Raw genomic sequence first — 19,906 nt, 5'->3', positions numbered from 1 at the left:
TGCATATGCATAAATACTTAAACACAATGGCACTTACAAACACACACACGCACCACTTTCACACACCTAACCTACTCAGTCACACACTTCTATGTACAAGTACTTGAAATTGTTCTTGCTTGTTTGCTGGAGGACTTGCATTTTGTCGGGCGACAAACGGTTAAGGTTTTTATGGAAATCGAAAATAACAAATCAGCGTCAAATGCACGCTTCAATTGTTCACACTCACCCCCTGTCCAACCCCCATTACAATCATCCACCATCACCATCGTCATCATTCATACATATACATACATATATGGTGAACACCTTAGGTTTTCTTTCTTTCGATGGTAATCATAAACACACCATAAAGTCTTGTGGTTGGGAGGGGAGGGGTGTTGGACCGCAAGAAAAAAACCAATACAAAGCAACCCAGACACACTTGCACACATAACAAGTACTAATAACAACCATGATTTATGGCAAAACAAAGCCAACCAAGCCGAAATGTCGAAGAAAGCCAAAAAACAAAAGGATAACAGACACACTCACACACAAAAACATATTGCCAAATAATATGTACGAACGAACAAAATCAAAGCCATTCATTGCAAATAAGAGAAAAGCAATTTCCATTGCCTAGAAATCCAACACCGAAAATAAAACCGGCAAAAATAAAAATTACGATATGTCATCTACCTTTAACACTTGGCGAAAGATTCGCAACAAACCAACGATGCTAATAACATCAATGAGTACAAGGTTATGGCAGGCTCATTGAACATTGAATATCTTGTCCCAAGGACATTTATCAAAAGCAATAGTTCAATGAGCTGTTCTCTATTTTTTTTTTGAAAGAAAAAAGCAGCATCACCAAAAACATTGCCTCCCTCCCTTTTCATTATCATTTATATCCTTTGCTGAGCATAGAAGGCCGTTGGAAAATTACAATCTTTTTCGGAGATTTTTCGATGCTGAACTAGCAGATATTGGAAAAAAAGATAACCACTTCATGCCACAAGTAGAGGAAGCGAAATGAACGAAATAGAAATGCTTTGGGAAATTCATACCATATTTTATTATCTGTGATCTAAAATATTCACAATTTGGTCAATGTCTAAATGCTTGGAACATCAAACATTTCAAGATTGACATTATCGATTTGCGACGAGAACGAAAAAAGGTACGGAAAGCTTATTTTAGACTCATTTAAAAATTTGTTGTGTGGATTATCAGTAGTCCGTCCGTGGGGTGAAGCTTAGTGATACTAGAAGTGTCCACATGTCACGGCAAGGAAGGTACAAATTAAATAACAAGCAGAGAAGTATCTGTCGGCAAAGCCGACAGATATATACCCTCAACCTGTGTGAATTGGAACTTTCATCTATTGACAATATCGAATCGAATACCTGCTAAGCAACCAAAATCCTTTTCCCCGATAAATCTCTATTAGCGGTTTTTAGATTTTGTGGCCTTTTTGGACGTGTTTTGAATGAAAAATATATTATCTCTGTAAACAGGACCACATGGAGAAGCATCGGTATAAATTCCGAACAGACCGTCTTCTTCTCCTTAGACCGATATGGACAATTTTCGAAGGTAAACTAAATTTGAAGATAATTTCAAGATAGGCGTGCGTACCATTTTAGTGAATTTTGTTAGAATTTTAAGGGGGAGGTACCGATATAGCCCTTCTCCGAACTTAAACTAAATTGGATAAAATGTTACGGAGGCCAAACTTTTGATCGAATCAGCTGATTCGTCCGGAGCAAATACACATGAAGCTCTACGGCTTTCGGACATTTTCTCATGAAATATAAACTTGCCCCTGAACAGGTAAAAAAAGTATCAGTCGACTTTGCCGACAGAGATATACCCTCAACCTATGTGAATTAAAACTTTCATCTACGGTCAGATCGAATGTATTTATGGTCTTTTCATTTTTTTGTGGACTTTTTTTGGACATTTAAACTTGGCGACGAAAATATGGCTTAGGATTAAAGTTCAAAAGTGTTGCAGAGGAGGTACTTAAAGGAATGGACGGACATAGTCCATTATGGAACTGGATCTTTTTTTGGAGGTCATATCTTTTTGATAGATATCGCGCCCACTAGTCATTTCAATTTGTCTTATTTTGGGAGTCATATCTTTTCGATAGATGTCGCGCCCACTAGTCATTTCAGTGGGTTATCATATAACTTATGGACCAGCATGCCAGGAAGCATGGACTTGTCCACGAAAAACATAATACCGTTGTAAGCAGGACAAAAACGAACAACATCGGCATACATTTCCAAAGGATCTTCGAACAGACCTTAAACTCCACTTAGACACATATGTTGAACTTTTGTGGAGTAGGTACCCTAAGGTACCTCCATTTTAGAAGTTAAACTAAATTTGGACAAAATAAAAGGAGATTCAACGTATGGAACAAATTTGTTCTGAGATATCGTGTATACCCTTTAAGTGAAATTTTATAAATATTCGGGGGAACTAACGGAAGTTGTGGACCGGTATTGCCTATCTTCGACCTGAAAGTATGACAAAATATCAGGAAGGCCACATTAGTTCGAGAAATCGGTTAGTTCGAGAGTTATCGTGCTCTTCAGCCACTACATATGGTGCCATAGGGGTTTTTACACCTTTCGGGCTGTTCTCTAAAGAAGTATGGACTTGTCCCTGAAAAAATATTACCGTCGTAATTGAGGCAGCGAATACAAGTTGCTTCAAAAAAATCAAAGTGATTCGAGTACAGGTCTTAAAGTGAAATTATCCGTAATTGTGTGTGATAGTCCATATTCGAACCTGATCTGTATCTGGTAGATATATTAGGATGTGTAAAGTAAGGACTATATCGGTCACTCCCTTAAGGGTTATCGTGCAAACATTTTTTCCAAACATGTTTGAACTTTTGTGGGGGATGTACCTGAAGGAATGGACCGATATGGCTTATGTTCGAACTTAAACTATGTTGGGACAAAATATTACGAAGGCCAAATTTTGGACCAAATCAGTTAATCCGTTCGAGAGTTGTCTTGCGCTATATTCTAAGGAAGTATGGACTTGCCCCTAAAAAAAACTTGTACCCTCGAATACAAGTTGCTACAACAAAAATCAAAGCGATTCGAGAGGGGGTCTTAAAGTGAACTTATTCGTAATTTTGTGCGGGAGGTACCCGAAGAATGTCTGGTAGAATTTCTCGAGTTATCGTGCGCACAATTTTTCCGAACATTTTTGAACTTTTGAGGGTGAGGTACCCGACAGAGTGGACCGATATGACCCATCTTCGAACTTAAACTAAGTTTGCACAAAATATTACGAAAGCCAAACTTTGGACAAAATCGGTTAATCCGTTCGAGAGTTATCGTGCGCTCCAGCCAGCCAGACAGACGGACGGACGGATCGACACCAAATTGTCTGAAACTGATTTCGTCCAAACAAACTTGGGGTCTAAAACCATTATTTCAGTGAGGCACATTATGCCCGTATGAAAGTGTATATACCCTCGTTAGCATAAATGCTGAGGGTATAAAAAGCGAAGAGTACCTATGATGATCATTAGGCACACCTAGAAACATCGAACGTCATGGTTGTTAGTTCACCTTTTACTAAAAACACCAAACAAAAATTAAAAACTTATTTATTTATTTTTATTTTATTTATTTTTATTTAAAATTGAAATGGAGAACAAATGAAACCCCCTGAAGACGTTTGTTACGAAAATAATGAAATTACCCATCGCAAAAGAACCGAATGAAAATACAATTGAAAAATAAAAAAAGAATTTGTCGCCTTTCCGTTTCGCGTGTTGCGAAGATTTACATTTTCCTTTCGAATTGTCTGCAATCTGACATTTTGAGTTCAAAAGCCTTCTTACCGAAAACTACTGATAAACGTGCGTAGATTTGTTTAAATACTTTTTTTCACCAAAGAGTATTTTCTTAGAAAAATAATATTCAAGTTGGTGATATTAAAAAAATATATTTTTGTCAAGGTGTATTTAAAAAAAATATCTTTTCACCAATATTTAAAAATATTTTTTATCAGGGTGAATATTTAAAAAAAATCTCGAACGTTAAAAATATTTTTTCACCAACGTGGATATTAAATAAAAATTGTTTCATTTAGCCGATAGCCTTAGATGCTAGTGCTATTTTTTATATAATTTTATTGTAATTTTTTATTATAATAAATATTTGAAATAAATAAATAAATAAATAAAAAAATTGTTTCAGCAATAAAGATTGTTTCAACATCGTGGATATTAAAAAAAAAAAATATTTTTCACCAACTTTGGTATTTAAAGAAAAAAATATATATTTTTTATCAACGCGGATTTAAAAAATTGTTAACCAAAAATATTTTCCACCATCGTGAATTTTTTTAAAACCTATTTTTTCACCAACGTGGATATACATAATAAATATTGTTTAAACATCGTGGATATATTAAATAAATATTGTTTCAACAACGTGAATATTTAAAAAAAAATATTTTTTCACCAACTTGGATTTAAAACAAAATATTATTTCACGTGGATTTATTTCAACGTGGACGTTTTAAAAAATATTTTCTCACCAACGTGGATTTTTAAAAAAAATATTTTATCACCAACGTTGGTTTTTTAAAAACTATTTGCTCACCTACGTGGATTTTTAAAAAAAAAAAACTCACAAACGTGCATTTTTTAAAAAAAAACTCAACAACGTGCATTTTTTAAAAAATATTTTCTCCACAACGTTGATTTTTTAAAAAATATTTTTCACCAACGTGTATTTTTTAAAAATATTTTCTCACCAGCGTGGATGTTTTGAAAAATAATTTCTCACGAACGTGGATTGTTTAGAAAATATTTTATCACCAACTATTTTTTCTCCAACGTGGATTTAAAAAAAAAATTCTCACCGAAGTGCATTTTTTTTAAAAATATTTTCTCCACAACGTTGATTTTTTAAAAAATATTTTTCACTAACGTGGATTTTTTAAAAACATTTTTTCAACAACGAGGATTTTTTTAAAAAAATATTTTTTTACCAACGTTGATTTTTTTTTAAAGAATATATAAAAGAATATAACCAAACTGGATTTTTAAAAGAAAATACTTTTACCATCCTGGGTTTGCAAAAAATACTTTGGGACGGAACATATCTTTGATCTAACGGTCGGCTATTTCTGCCTTAATGAGATAACATCCGACAACGGAATGGGGTTGATGGATTTTGTGGCTGCAAAAACATAGCAATGAACAGCACCAGGCTACTACACCTACAAAAGCCACGTGAATATCTCCAGATGCAGAAATGAGAAATCAATGATAGACGGAAGACACACTTCCATTGAGTTAGATGTCTGATCGATTCAAAGAGCGAGCATCGATTCCCACCATTTCCTTGCAATAGCAAAGGTACCCACTCGCCTCAATGTTGCAACAAAATATATAACACAGGACGGAAGCTAGATGTTGATCAGATGTAAATACAACAGATAACACAAGCAAACTCCGTTTACTATCACAAGTTCAACCTTCGATATAAATTCTCAAGACAATACTCAAAATTATTAGACGCCGCATTTTATTCAACAATTTTGGACATTCTCTTCCTTGTAAAAGTCTTAAAGTTTACCTCAAATATTTAAATATATATTTTCCCTTGCAAAACCATGACCTCGAATGAGGCATTAAGTTTAAGCTTTTCCCCTTAAAATAGGCTATAATATAAACTACACTGTCCAAGATAATTCCAACAAAATGAACAAAGAAAAATTCAGCTGAAAAGCCCCCCAAAAAAAAGAGATGTGTCCAAAAGAATACCGAACATGTCGAACATGTTAAGAAGATTTCTTATCTAAACGTTTTGCAGAATTTACATTTAGACTCGTTGGATATCCCTGCTGTTGTTTATTATTATTATTCTTATTTGTAGTTGTTGCTGTGGCTGTTGTTGTCGTCTACTCTGAAGCTTTGAAACTCTCTTTGCGAATGTCGTATTTCAAACGTTTGGGAATACGATTTACTGTCAAAGACAACAAAAGCAACAGAATCAGCATTTGACATTTGTAAGTGTGCATGTGAGTGAGTTTGTGCGTGTGTTTCAGATAAGACAGCAAACTTTACATACATGCAAAAATCGATTTACATATGAATGTGTATTGGAGTGGAATGTAAGTGGTAAGGTGAATAAAAATATACGGATATGTTGTAGGGTGAATAAAAATATACGGATATGTTCTGAGACACACTTCACCTCTCACTTCACGTCTCAAGCATTTTGTTCATTCCAGTATTTTATGGACGGACTAGGATGTACTCCTCTTTTTAAATAACCTAATGAATCTTAGCCCCAAGAAATTTTGAAAAAATAGGAGTAAATGTGATGAGCAGAATGCTGGAGGCGTGAAGTGAGAGGTGAAGTGTGTCACAGAACATACCTGATGATCTTTAAAACCTCAATATATTATAATAAACTATTTCTCTCTTCAAGTCCTTTGTCCCTTATCTTAGCAGCGTTATATGGAAAATCAATCGATCACTAGTAATAAAAAGGCCGAATTATTGGCATTCCTCAGGATGTATTGTGTCACAGCAAATATAATCATTACAAAACCCCCTACCTACACATTATTTTAACAAGATCATATCGAGCGAAATTAATATTTGTTGATTAAAAAAATATTTTTCAACTACTGAAATCTATTTCCACCGACGTGTGTTTTTTTAAAAAAATGGTTTTAAAAAATATGTTTTTCGCTAAAGTGATCTTTTTTAAAAAAAATGGATTAAAAAATATTTTTTTGCCAAAGTGATCATTTTAGAAAATACTTTTTTCCGAAGTAGATTTTTTAAAAATATACATTGTCTGCAACATGAATTTGAAAAAAAAAAATATTTGATCACTAACGTAGGTTTTTGAAGAAATATATGTTCACCAACGTGGACTTTTAAAAAATATTTGTTCACCAACGTGGGCTTTTAAAACATATTTGTTCAACAACATGGACTTTTAATAAAATATTTATTCGTCAACTTGGATTTTTTTAATGTCACCAACGTCGATTTTCTTTAAATTTAACCAACGTGTTTTTTTAATATTTCTTCACCACATGGCTTTTTATACCCTACACCACACAGTGGTAAGGGGTATTATGTCTTTGTGTATTTGTATGTAACATACAAAAGGAAACGAAAGAGACCCATAGTTCCTTTTGGGGATATACACATAATCACTTTCTGAGTCGATTTATGCATGTCCGTCCGTCCGTCCATGTATTTTTATTCGCAACGTTCAGTTCGCATTTGTCGTCCGATTCAGCTGAAAATTTGGGACTGCATTTCTGTTAGCCATAGGAAGAACGCTATTGCTTTTGATGAAAATCGGTTCAGATTTGGATATTGCTCCCATATAGATTTTCGGCCGATTTGACGTATTTGCTGCACCAAACACTTTATATACGTCCGATTTTGATGAAATTTGGAATGTTTGATTGAATTCGGTCTAGAAATAAGTGTGCCAAATTATATCGAAATCGGTTTAGATTTGGATATAGCTCCCATATATATTTTTGGCCGATTTCACGTATTTTCTGTACCAAACACGCTATATATGTCTGATTTCGATGAAATTTGGTCTAGAAATAAATGTGCCAAATTATATCGAAATCGGTTCAGATTTGGATATAGCTCCCATATATATTTTCGGTCGATTTCGAGTATTTGCTGCACCAAACACGCTATATAAGTCCGATTTCAATGAAATTTTAAACGTGTGACTGAATTCGGTCTGGAAATTATATCGAAAATCGGTTAAGATTTGGATATAGCTCCCATATATATTTTACATATTCACAGTGGTGTAGGGTATCATGTAGTCGGCCCCGCCCGACTTTGATCCTTTCCTTGCTGGCTTTAACTATTTCTTCACCAACTTGGATTTTTTAAAACTATTTCAGACAATTTGAAGTTGATTTAACAATGTCTGTCTGGCTGGTGCGCACGATAACTCTCGAACGGATCAACCGATACGGTTCAAAATATGGCTTTCGTAATATTTTGTCCAAACTTACATTAAGTTAGAAGATGGGTTATACGGTCCTCTCCTTCCCCCACAAAAGTTCGCAAATGTTCGGAAAATGTGTGTGCACAATAACTCTTGAAGGGAGTAACCGATTTGGCCCGTACTTTGCACATCGTGAAATTTCTACCAGGCTTAGATGAAGTTCCAATATGGACTCATTCGTTCCACTTCTTCGGGTACCTCCCACACAAAAGTTCCGAAAAGTTCAGCTTAGGACCTGCTCTCAAATCGCTTTGATTTTTGTTGTAACAACTTGTATTCGCCGCCCCCCCCCAATACAACGGTACAAGTTTCAAGTCCATACTTCCTGAGCAAAAAGCCTGATAAGTACAAAAAACCCCTATGACACCGTGTGTTGTGGTTGGAGCGCAAGATAACTCTTGAACGGATCTTCAGATTCGGTTCAAAATGTGGTCTTCTTAATATTTTATCCAAACTTAGTATTAGTTTGAAGATAGGCCATATCGGTCCACACCTTCAGGTACTTCCCCAACAAAAGTTCAAAAATGTTCGGAAAAATTGTGCGCACGGTATCTCTTGAAGGGAGTGGCCGACTTGGTCCATACTTTATACGTCCTAATACATCTGCCATATGTATATCAGGTTGGAATATGCACTATTTTTTCTACTCATTCGGGTACCTCCTAAATAAATTCACTTTATGACCTGCTCTCGAATCACTTTGATTTCTGCTGAAGCAACATGCATACGATGGTAAATGCTCTTTCTGGGGCAAGTCCATACTTCTTGAGAAAACAGCCCAAAAGCTGTCCAAATTTAGTTTCAGTTCGAAGATTGGCAACAAAGTCCTGTACTTCCCTCCAATATTTAAAACATTTCACCATATCGCTTGAACGGGGCAATCAAATTTATCTAAACGTTGTATCTCCTAATATTTTGTCCAAATTTAGTTTAACTTCTAAAATGGCCGATATCGATCTCCTCTTTATGTTACCTCCCCCACAAAAGTTCAACAATTTTGTCGATCTGTCCGTAGATCAAAGTTTTATTTTATATAGGCCGACTGATACTTTTTTACTTGTTCTAAAAATATTTATTTAACAACGTGGATTTTTTAAAATATATATTTTGTCACCAACGTGGACTTAAACATAATCCCCAACATGGATTAAAATAAATCACAAATGTGGACAAAAAATTTGAATTTTATTTTAAATTTTTAACATAATGATTTTTTAAACAAATATTTTGTTCACCTACGTCAATTTTGTTAGCATGTTTTAATAAAAAAAATTTTCAACAACGAGAATTATTTAAAAACTAATTGTTTTCCGACGTGGTTTCACGGTCGGCAGCCTTCATGAGGTAACATCCGTTAAAGGAATGAGATTAATCTTTTTTGCGCCAAAATACATGGTAGAGGGCAGCACCAGGTTACATTACCTCCACAGAGTTTAAAATGCGAACGCCATATTAGCAAAAGCACCGAATATTTGCAGCTTTGCCTGCTAAAATTTCTCCAAAATATGCTTAGCAACAATGAAAAACGGCAACACGTAGCAACAAATTTCACGAAAATATTGCTAGCGATTCTGATGCTATTTGATATTGTTGCTATAATAAAACAGCATCGGACACGCATACTCATATTTTGCAGCACACATGATCAACACATATCAGAAAAGAGAATAAGCAAGAAAGTTTCAACGGCTTAGCCAGGTTTTCAGCAAACAGTTGTTTTGAGATCGGGGTCACCAGTGTAATGCATTAAAAATCACGATATAATTAATTCCACTTTTTCGTTCAAAGGACATGTGAATTGTTGGTAAAGCTGTATAATATATATTTTTTTATTTTTAAACAATAATAATTAGTATTCTTTACTTTCTACCATATGATGGCGGCATTTTGACATTAAATTACACTTTTTTTATTACTGCGTTGGCAACTCTAATCACAAAAACACCCTCGGTTGCTAATTCGCTGCGACGAATGGTAAGCCGACTGCTAAATATGTAGCGTGGTTGTCTAATATGCCTAACGAAAAAAAGATTAGGCGTAAAAAAGGAAATAAGCAAAAATTTATAAATATAAATATGCGTTCGGTTGCATATATAGCCGTGTGTGTCAATATTGTGTAGCAGTTGAAGTGTACAGTTAATGCTAATGTTTTTAGATGCTGGCTTTTAAACCCTTCCGTCAAATTCGTTGTCCCTTATCTTAGAGGCCTTATGTGCAAAATATCGATCATTTGTATAAAAGGCCGAATTGTTGGCATTCCCCAGTATCTGTTATGCCTCCAGCAAAAATACTCATTACCAAACCCCCTTACTAACACGTTGTTTTAACACGGGCATGTCGAGCGAAAAAAGTGCTTATTTTTGCCATCAAAATAAGTAGTTACTAAAAGTCGAACCTACTTATTTAACTATTTATTTTTGTGGCGAAAAAATAAGGTTTAAATAAAAATTGGGTTAGTAAGGGGTTTACCAATCGTTCCACCCCATTGTAGCATGTATGTGCACATCCATTTGAACATGATAAGATTTCGTTAAAAAGAAAACCTAATCTGTAATTGATTCGCATTGAGTTTCCAAATCAGTTTGAATTTGAATTGTGAAATGTAACGCAGACACTCGAGGCTGTATTCGGAAAAATCCATTCAAACGAAGTAGTGTATAATAAAATCTATGTATGTGTGTGAGTGTGCGATTGAGTGAAATTGCCTTGAATTGTATTTGGTGTTACCATAGATTCAATAATATGATGCTCCACACAGTGAATGCCTGAATCAAACCAAAGCACATAACGAAAAAAAAACAGTTCTCCTAGATCCTTGTATGCAGCATGCATTGGTGCCAGTGAATGATGATGCAGCATCATTGGTAACCATGTACAACGATGAATTTATATTTCTGAATATTCCAGCGAATAAGAGTGTTCGATAATAAAGTCCTGGTGAATGAACGAACGAACGAACGTTGAACGCATGATAACGTTGACAGAAAAATACTTTTGATGAAACCATATCGAGTTTCTATTCGGGGGAAAACGTTGGAATTATTCCCCACATAATTTTATTAAGGTAAACCAAACCGCATCACCAGCCATTGTCATCATTATCATATGCAAATTATGTTGGAATAAAATTTACCATATTTTATCCATATACATATATGGCGAGTTTCAGAATGTTAAGGTAATACAACTCAAGGTAAATTACAAACGGGACATTTTATGCTTAAGAGCTAAAGCTTCTCTAATTTTATTGAAGAATTACTTATACATGGTAACCGCTTATGAAATAGCTCATATTTCTAATAAATTTTCCGTTAAAGTTTTCCTCTTTCGCTGAACAACCTTGAGTCCCTGTATTGTGTTGTCATCGCTGTTGTGGCACGTTTTACATCGACAAAGTCTCTGGAAACGAACGTACACATGCAAAGATGCAACGAAGGAAACAAAACAAAATCTATTTTCTTTTTCTACGTCTTAGTCTGTGCTTGAAAAGAAATTCAAGTTTTACGCGTAATTCATCACTTCCATTCAATTTCGTTTAAATTGTAAAAGAAAAAAAAAGTATGCATTATATTCTTATTATACCGTGGCGTTCGAAGAAAGAAAGAAGAAATGCTATGTGTTCTACATAAATAAGAAATATTTTTTTCCTGTTTCCCTAACTTTAAGAACTATCATCATCGAAAGAATGCCTGTCATGGCTGTATTAGTTGAAGTTTTATTTTAATTTGCAAACATTTTCTTTGCAAGTAATGTTGAAAGTTTAATTGAATGCAAAACACAAGTTAAACAGGGGGAAATTCAATTCAATATAAATATTTTTTTAAAAAGAAGATTATAATAGAAGACGATTTCGTAATAATGAGCTTAGTTTAGTGGAATTTGGATATAGTTTTTTCCTCAATTGAATTTTTTAATTATACTTACATTGCACCCTCAGGGTAATGCTGGAACTTCTTGTTTCACCTTCAGTATTTGTTGCACCACAGGCATAGGCACCAGCACTCTCCCGTTCCAATTGTGTTAGATGCATTATCTCGGAACTTTCACCTGACATACGCATGCCCTACAAATAAAAAAATATACAAATTTTAATAAGAAGAAAATTTAAAAATAAAAACGGAAATAAGTTCGACAGGGCCGAACTTATATTGAAACCAGATTTCAGCAATTTCGGTTGGATGATATGGCTAAAACTTAAAAATGCCGAAAACCGGCCGGTACCATACTATTGAACTATATCAAAACATGGACCTGTGCCGACAATTCGCTGCAAAAATATTTTCTATCTCCAACAAAGACTAAACACCAAATTGCTGCCATTTTCTTTGGCTACAACCTAAAAAAATCTTTACCTTTGTGTTTGGATAATGTGGCATTAAATCCCAAAAACGGGAAGTACCGTTTTATAGGGCTATATAAAAACGTGGGCCGATATAGCCCATTTTCAATACTTAACATTCTAGAAGTGAAACGGTGATCTTGAACCAACTTTAAATGGATGGAGCTTACATCTGGGAAGTTTTTGCGGATTCTGATACTCAATGTTCATAGATGAGAAAAATCAAAAATGAAAAAAAATCGGCGTAGCGCTTTTTAATAAAACGCGATAAAAGATCACATTTTTAGGGGTTTTTAGGTATTCACAATTTTGCTTGGAAACCGCAAGTTTTATAGCTGTGAAAACCTTCTATATCTCAGGAATGGTAAAAGCTTGTCAATTGTCATAAACGTCAATCTTGCAGAGAATTTTCACAGCTACAACATTCTTTCTAATAATATTTCGATAGGACTTGTGGGTTCCAGGCAAAATTGTGAAAACCCTAAGCATGTGAACTTGATCGCGATTTATTTAAAAAGCATTCCGTTGATTTTTTTTTTGTTTCTTTGATTTTTTTCATCTATGAACATTATAGTTTCAGAATCCGCTAAAATTTCCAGGTTGAAAGTTGGTTAAGGCGCACCGTGAATATGTAAAATATAAATCGGAGCTATATCCAGATCTTAACCGATTTTGATATAATTTGGCACATTTATTTCCAGACCGAATTCAGTCACACATTCCAAATATCATTGAAATCGGACTTATATATCGTGTTTGGAGCTGAAAATACACGAAATCGGCCGAAAATATATATGGGTGCTATATCCAAATCGGAACCGATTTCGATATAATTTGGCACACTTATTTCTAGACCGAATTCAGTCAAACATTCCAAATTTCATCAAAATCGGACGTATAGAGCGTGTTTGGTGCAGCAAATACGTGAAATCGGGCGAACATATATATGGGGGCTATATCCAAATCTAAACCGATTTCGATATAATTTGGCTCAATTTAAGTGGCGAAATTTCGTGGCCACTGGGAACCACATATGTAAAATTTCAGCTAGTTCAAGCAAAAAATGTGGCTAAGATCCCTAAAATACTTTAAATCGGGAGGTATCTTTATATGGGGACTATACCGAACCGTGGACCTATCTTGACAATTTTTAGTGGAGCAATTTCGCGGCCATTGAGAACCTCAAATGTAAAATTTCAGCTAGTTTGGGCAAAAAATGTGGCTAAGATCCATAAAATACCTTAAATCGGGAGGTATCGTTATATGGGGACTATACCGAACCGTGGACCTACCTTGACAATTTTTAGTGGAGCAATTTCGCGGCCATTGGGAACCTCAAATGCGGCTAAGATCCTTAAAATACCTTAAATCGGGAGGTACCGTTATATGGGGGCTATACCAAAACTTGGACCGATATAGCCCCTCTTCGAACTTGATCTTCCGACGGCTAAATAAATGGTATTCTCCAATTTTCAGCGAAATCGGTCAACAAATGCGACCTGTATGTTGCGAACGGACGGACGGACATGCATAAATCGACTCAGAAAGTGATTCTATGTATATCCCTAGCAGGAACTATGGGTCTATCTCGCTTCCTTTTGTATGTTACATACAAATGCACTAACACATAATACCCCTTACCACATAGTGGTGTTGGGTATAAAAACAGAAGTTTGGTAGTACAAGGTGGCGCAAAAGTAATCCTCCTATCAGAAAATGCTATAAATTTTGAGATTGGTCCCTAATGTCAGTTATACAGCCGGTATATTGGTGACTATTTATTTGACCAATAATCGGTACAACTTTGGCACAAATAATCATGAGTGATGAGGCGCATTTCCATCTTAGCGGGTACGTAAATAAGCAAAATTTACGCTTCTGGAGCACTGAAAATCACATGAAGAGCCATTACACCCGCTCAAAGTCACTGTATGGTGTGCTGTTTTCGCTGGAGGAGTCATCGGACCTTTTTTCATCGAAGACGTGGCGGTCCAAACGGTTACTGTTAATGGTGAGCGCTACAGAGCAATGATCAACGAGTTCTTTTTGACGCAACTTGATGAATTGGGATTGGAAAACATGTGGTTCCAACAGGACGTTACAACGCCACACACGTGCCACAACCGATATGCTGAAGGATGCATTTCCCGGGCGCCTAATTTCCCGTTTAGGCGATTTGCACTGGTCAGCAAGATCGCCTGATTTGACCGCTCCAGACTTCTTTTTGTGGGGCTTTTTGAAGTAGCGGGTTTATGTCAACAAGCATCAGACTCTTTCAGCTCTTAAAGACAATATCCGTCAAGAATGTGAGGACCTATCGCCGGAAGTTTTGGCCAAAGTGATGGAAAATGGCATCAAAAGGGCTTAAATGACAATAAACTGTGGCGGCGGCCATTTATCTGTCAACATATTCTCGACTTGATGTAAAAAAAAAAGTTAAAAGACCAAATAAAAATAATCCACAAGAAGAATCAAAGTTTTTCCTTTTTTTAATTACAGCCAAAAACATCGGAAGTTTACTTTTGCGCCACCTTGCAGGTTGCACAAATTTGTATTCGAATCGTCTTAGTGAAACAGGCCATTAATATGAAATGAGTGTAATTTCTTCTGATATTAGTTTATGGTGGCGTATACATGGTGCCATCATTCATCCCCAAAGGCGGTACACTAAGAATGTTTAAAAAATCCGTTTCTAGTCTATTCTTCTGTACGCGTACCGGCAGACAGACGTACAGAAAAACTCACGGTCAGACAAATTTCGAAACCTGACAAAGCTAACCTGAGCACTTATGGAGCTTTTCAGGATATCCTTAAATGATACAGGATCACGTGTTAAAATTAAAATGAACCCTTCAAATATTTAATAATTTTGTTGGAGGAAGTTAAGCGATGTGATAGTGTCAAAATCATTATGTACGCCTTAATACTGTCCCCACTACAATATTTTTATACCCTCAGCATTTATGCTAACGAGGCTATATCCACTACAATATTTGTATACCCTCAGCATTTATGCTAACGAGGCTATATCCACTTTTATACGGGTGAAATGTGCCTCAACGAAATAATGGTTTTAGACCCCAAGTATGTTTGGACGAAATACGTTTCAGACAATTTGGAGTTGATTTAGCAAAGTCCGTCCGTCTGTCTGTCTGACTGGCTGGAGCGCACGATAACTCTCGAACGGATCAACCGATTCTGTCCAAAATTTGACTATCGTAATATTTTGTCCAAAATTAGTTTAAGTTCGAAAATGGAAAATGTTCGGAAAATTTGTGCGCACAATAACTCTAGAAGGGAGTAACCGATTTAGTCCATACTCTTCACATCTTGAAATTTCTGCCAGACTTAGATCAAGTTCCAATATGGACTCAATCGGTTCACTCCTTCGGATGCCTCCTACACAAAATTTCGGAAAAGTTCAGTATAGGACCTGCTCTCAAATCGCTTTGATTTTTGTTGTAACAACTTGTATTCACTCGCCCCCATACGACGGTACAAGTTTCATCAGGGGCAAGGCCATACATCTTGAGAAAATAGCCTGAAAGTTGCAAAAAACCCTATTACACCGTGTATAGTGGTTAGAGCGCAATATAACTCTGGAACTGATCTGCTGGTTCGGTCCGAAATTTATCCCTCGTAATATTTTGTCCAAACCTAGTTTAGGTTCGAAGATAAGCCGTTTTGATCCTCTCCTTTATGTACCTCACCCACAAAAGTTCAAAAAGTTCGGAAAAATTGTGCGCACGATAACTCTTAATGGGAGTGACCGATTTGGACCATACTTTACACATCCCTATATATAAGCCAGTTATAGATCTGGTTCTTATATAAACTATATGAACTACGCCTTCGGGAACGTCCCACACAAAATTTCGGATAAGTTCACTTTAAGACCAGCTCTCGAATCACTTTGATTTTCGTTGAAGCAACTTGCATTAGCTGCCTCAATTGCTATTGTAATAGTGGCAAGTCCATACTACTTGAGAATACAGCCCGAAAGGTTTAAAAACCCCTATAGGACCATATGTAGTGGTTGGAGAGCACGATAACTATCGATCTAATCAATCGATTTGGTCGAAAATTTGGCCTTCGTCATATTAAGTCCAAACATAGTTTCAGTTTGAAGATGGGCAGTACCGGCCCACAACTTCTGGCACTTCCCCCCAATATTTAAAAAATGTCACTAAAATGGAATGCTCGATATCTCTGAACGGGACAACCAATTTGGTCCAATATTTTGTCCAAATTTAGTTTAACTTCTAAAATTGTCCATATCGGTCCTCTCCTTAGGAAGTCTCCCTCAAAAAAGTTCAACATTTGTGTCTAAGTGCCGTTTAGGGTCTGTTCAGAGATCCTTTGGAAATATATACCGATGCTGTTCATTGTGGTTCTATTTACGGCGATACTATGTTTCCCGTAGACAAGTCCATGCTTCCTGGCATATTGGTCCAAAAGTTATACAATTATCCACTTAAATTACTAGTGGGCGCGATATATATCTAAAAGATATGACTCCCAAAATAAGATACACTTCCATAATGGACCAAGTCGGTCCATTCCTGTAAGTACCTCCTCCGCAAGATCGAATGTCCAAAAAACCCTAAATACATTTGATCTGTCGGCAAAGCCGACTGACACTTTTTAATTGTTTCTCATAGTTTCACTGGTGTTCATTCAGCCCATCAGACATTTCAGATGTGATTGGATAGACAAATGTTTATTTTATTTATGCAATTTTGCAGACTTGAAGTATTTTTGAAGCATTTTTTCCATCGAAATCAACCTAGTGTCTGTCTTTGTCATTTTTGTTATCAAAGAAGGAAAGTTTTGCGTCAATAATAAACCTTTAAATATTCCTTATTTGTCTGAAGAGAAGATATGACTTACATTTAAATATAAAACGTCCATTGAACATGGAAATCTGAAAAATCCACTCCTGGGGGATTTGATTATAATATATTTCCCATTAAAATTGTGAAAGCTCCCCTTTAATTTCAAATTTACCATAATTTATCTTTACATTTGTTTATTTCCAGCAAATAATTACAACTAATGGCAAGAGAGAATGTATGCACAGGTAACGCCACCTCTTGTTTGGCAGTTGGCGGCAGCGTCAATGTTTTAATTAACATTATTTTTATTTGTAAAAGTTAATCTTAAATATAACAGAGACATTATTAAGTCAAAGTTCATACAAACAGGAGCTGTTGTTATTATTGTTGTTGCTGCTGATGGTTGAATTCTTTTTTCGTTGTTGTCATTTAAGGATATACAACATGATTATCATCAGCAGCAGCAGTAGCAGTGACAACAACAAAAGACATTGTTACACTAATGTGAATACTGTTGGGATATTAAGTCAGTGTAGGGGCGGGTGAAAGTATTGTTGTCGTTGTTGTTGACGACGAAGCCGACAGCGCAACAGGAAAAAACCATCTTAGTTAATGGAACCCGAATTAAAGTCATGTTAGAAGCGTACTTACACAATGTAAACTGTTGTGTCTGCGTTGTGTGCTACTTCTTCTTACACCTCCGGCCTTTTATCATCATCTTTATATTTAAGTCGCGCGATTTGTCAATGTGTATGTCATTTGCTGCCAGCCAACCAGACAAATAAACAATTGTTTATGTCTTTACAGTAGTAGAAGCAGCAGCAACCAGCTCGTCAGTCATTTTCTTTTTGCTTTCTTTGACGCCGTTAACAAGAAAAATAGGACAAAGACACTTACAACGAACATTAAGAGCATTGCTTGAAGTTCTCCTTGTTGGCAGCAGCTAAGCAGGTTGACTTGTTTCCATAATTATCCCCCAAGTGAAAAGTAAATCTTATGAAGCTACTGTTGCTGTTTATGTTTTTCTTTGTGTGTCACATAAAGACATTCATATATCTTCCAAAGACAGTAATTTGTGTGTGTCACCACCCACCCCTCTTCCTGCTGCTTGTCAACCAAACAATCAAACCAAACCTAAGGAACTTGTTAGGGGTAATGTTGTTTCATTTTGAAATATTTTAATGAGTTTTTCTTGTTTGTCATTTACTTTGTTTTATTTCATTTCTTTTTTTGGATTTACAGATTATACATCTTCTTGTTCTCCCTTTTGGTGTTGTTGCAAATAAACACACGACGCAAACAACAACACCATCAGTATCTGCATCATCCCAGGCATTAGTATTAGCAGCAGAAGCACCAGTCTCAACATTACCATTACAAATAATATTCGTATAATATAAACGAACATGTCACACAGAATGTACAACTACCTGGAAACCACCACCACGTACAGGAGATATACTCCTAATGCAAATTTTAAGTATCCCATTGCTGCCAAATAACTGGTTGTATGGAACAATGGATGATTTAAGGTACGACTATGACGAGCAATCGTTGTCGCTGTAACCCTATTTCAACATCATGACTAAGAAAACGGTCAGAAAAATAATAAACTCGCCTACAAAACAGTGGCGGATGTACTGTCCGACAGAAAAAAATCGTTCTAAACCGAATGTACTTGAGGCCAAAACCTTGTTAGGACCCGTATGGAAATATCGATACCTCGACATTTGGTGCTATCTAGTGTTCTGTTTCGTGAACAACCATTCTGAGACTTCTAAGTGAAATATTTCGCGACTATACCTACTTTTACAATACAATAAGGGTACTAGAGAATATAATGCCGCATAATGCGTCACATGCATATGTTCCCACAGAGAACGTCTAAGGAACAAGACCGACTTCCCTCACATCAATGATTACCCTACGATTTATGTAACGGGCATTATTTAATCATGTAATTGTTTTTATCGAACGGCGTGTCTTAAGACGCCATTTAATAAGATGATTTTTTCATGCCTGAAACGCTCAGGAAATGTAAGCCAACATAACGGTGCACAGTAGTCGAAGCCACTGATCCAGCAGCGCTAAATTAATTACTTGCAAACAAATTGAGATATGTTCCTGAAATTTTGCACAAACTCAGTAATAATAATGGGCCGTGGGTAATAATGGACCGAATATGAACAATATCAGCTATTTTTGTGGTATAGCCCCCATATAACGGTTCCTCCTAATTTTCCATATTTATAGGATTTAAGCCAAATTTTCCTAGCTGTAATTTGATAAATAGGGTTCCTAGTGGTCACAAAACATTTCCACCAAAAATTTTGGACATAGGTGTTCGTTTGGCTATATAAACTATATAACGGTACCTCTAGATTTTCAATATTTTAAGGATTTAGGCTACATTTTCCTACCATGTTAGGTGTAATATGGAATTTGATGTTCCTGGTAGTCACGAACATTCTCCACCAAAAATTGTGGCATAGATCTTTGTTTAATATAACGATACCTCTCAATATTTTTAGGATTTTATCCACATTTTCAGAACGTTTTTCAGCAATAGTAGCGGCTATTCGCAGTCAAAATTATTGGAAATCAAGGAAGTACAATTTAATTTGTCAAAAAAGAATTGGACTGGACATTACAGAACATTTGTATTTACGCTCCATTCAACAAGATCAGTGGTTTAG

At 35.8% G+C, this 19,906-nt stretch overlaps 1 protein-coding gene across 10 annotated transcripts in view; it reads right to left on the bottom strand.

The window, feature by feature from the left end:
- Nucleotides 1-19,906, bottom strand: part of side (motor axon guidance molcule sidestep) — a 704,399-nt gene that overhangs the window by 137,777 nt on the left and 546,716 nt on the right. For all 10 annotated transcript variants that reach the window (XM_073961267.1, XM_073961269.1, XM_073961268.1 and 7 more), the window contains exon 11: nucleotides 11,961-12,099. In XM_073961267.1, coding sequence (XP_073817368.1) covers nucleotides 11,961-12,099 — 139 coding nt within the window. The remainder of the gene's footprint in view (nucleotides 1-11,960; nucleotides 12,100-19,906) is intronic.

This window comes from Musca autumnalis, unplaced genomic scaffold (genome assembly GCF_047663935.1).
Source record: "Musca autumnalis isolate F117 unplaced genomic scaffold, ASM4766393v1 scaffold_1, whole genome shotgun sequence".
In the NCBI taxonomy this organism is placed as follows: Eukaryota; Metazoa; Arthropoda; class Insecta; order Diptera; family Muscidae; genus Musca; species Musca autumnalis.
This window is presented reverse-complemented; position numbering and strand designations above follow the sequence as displayed.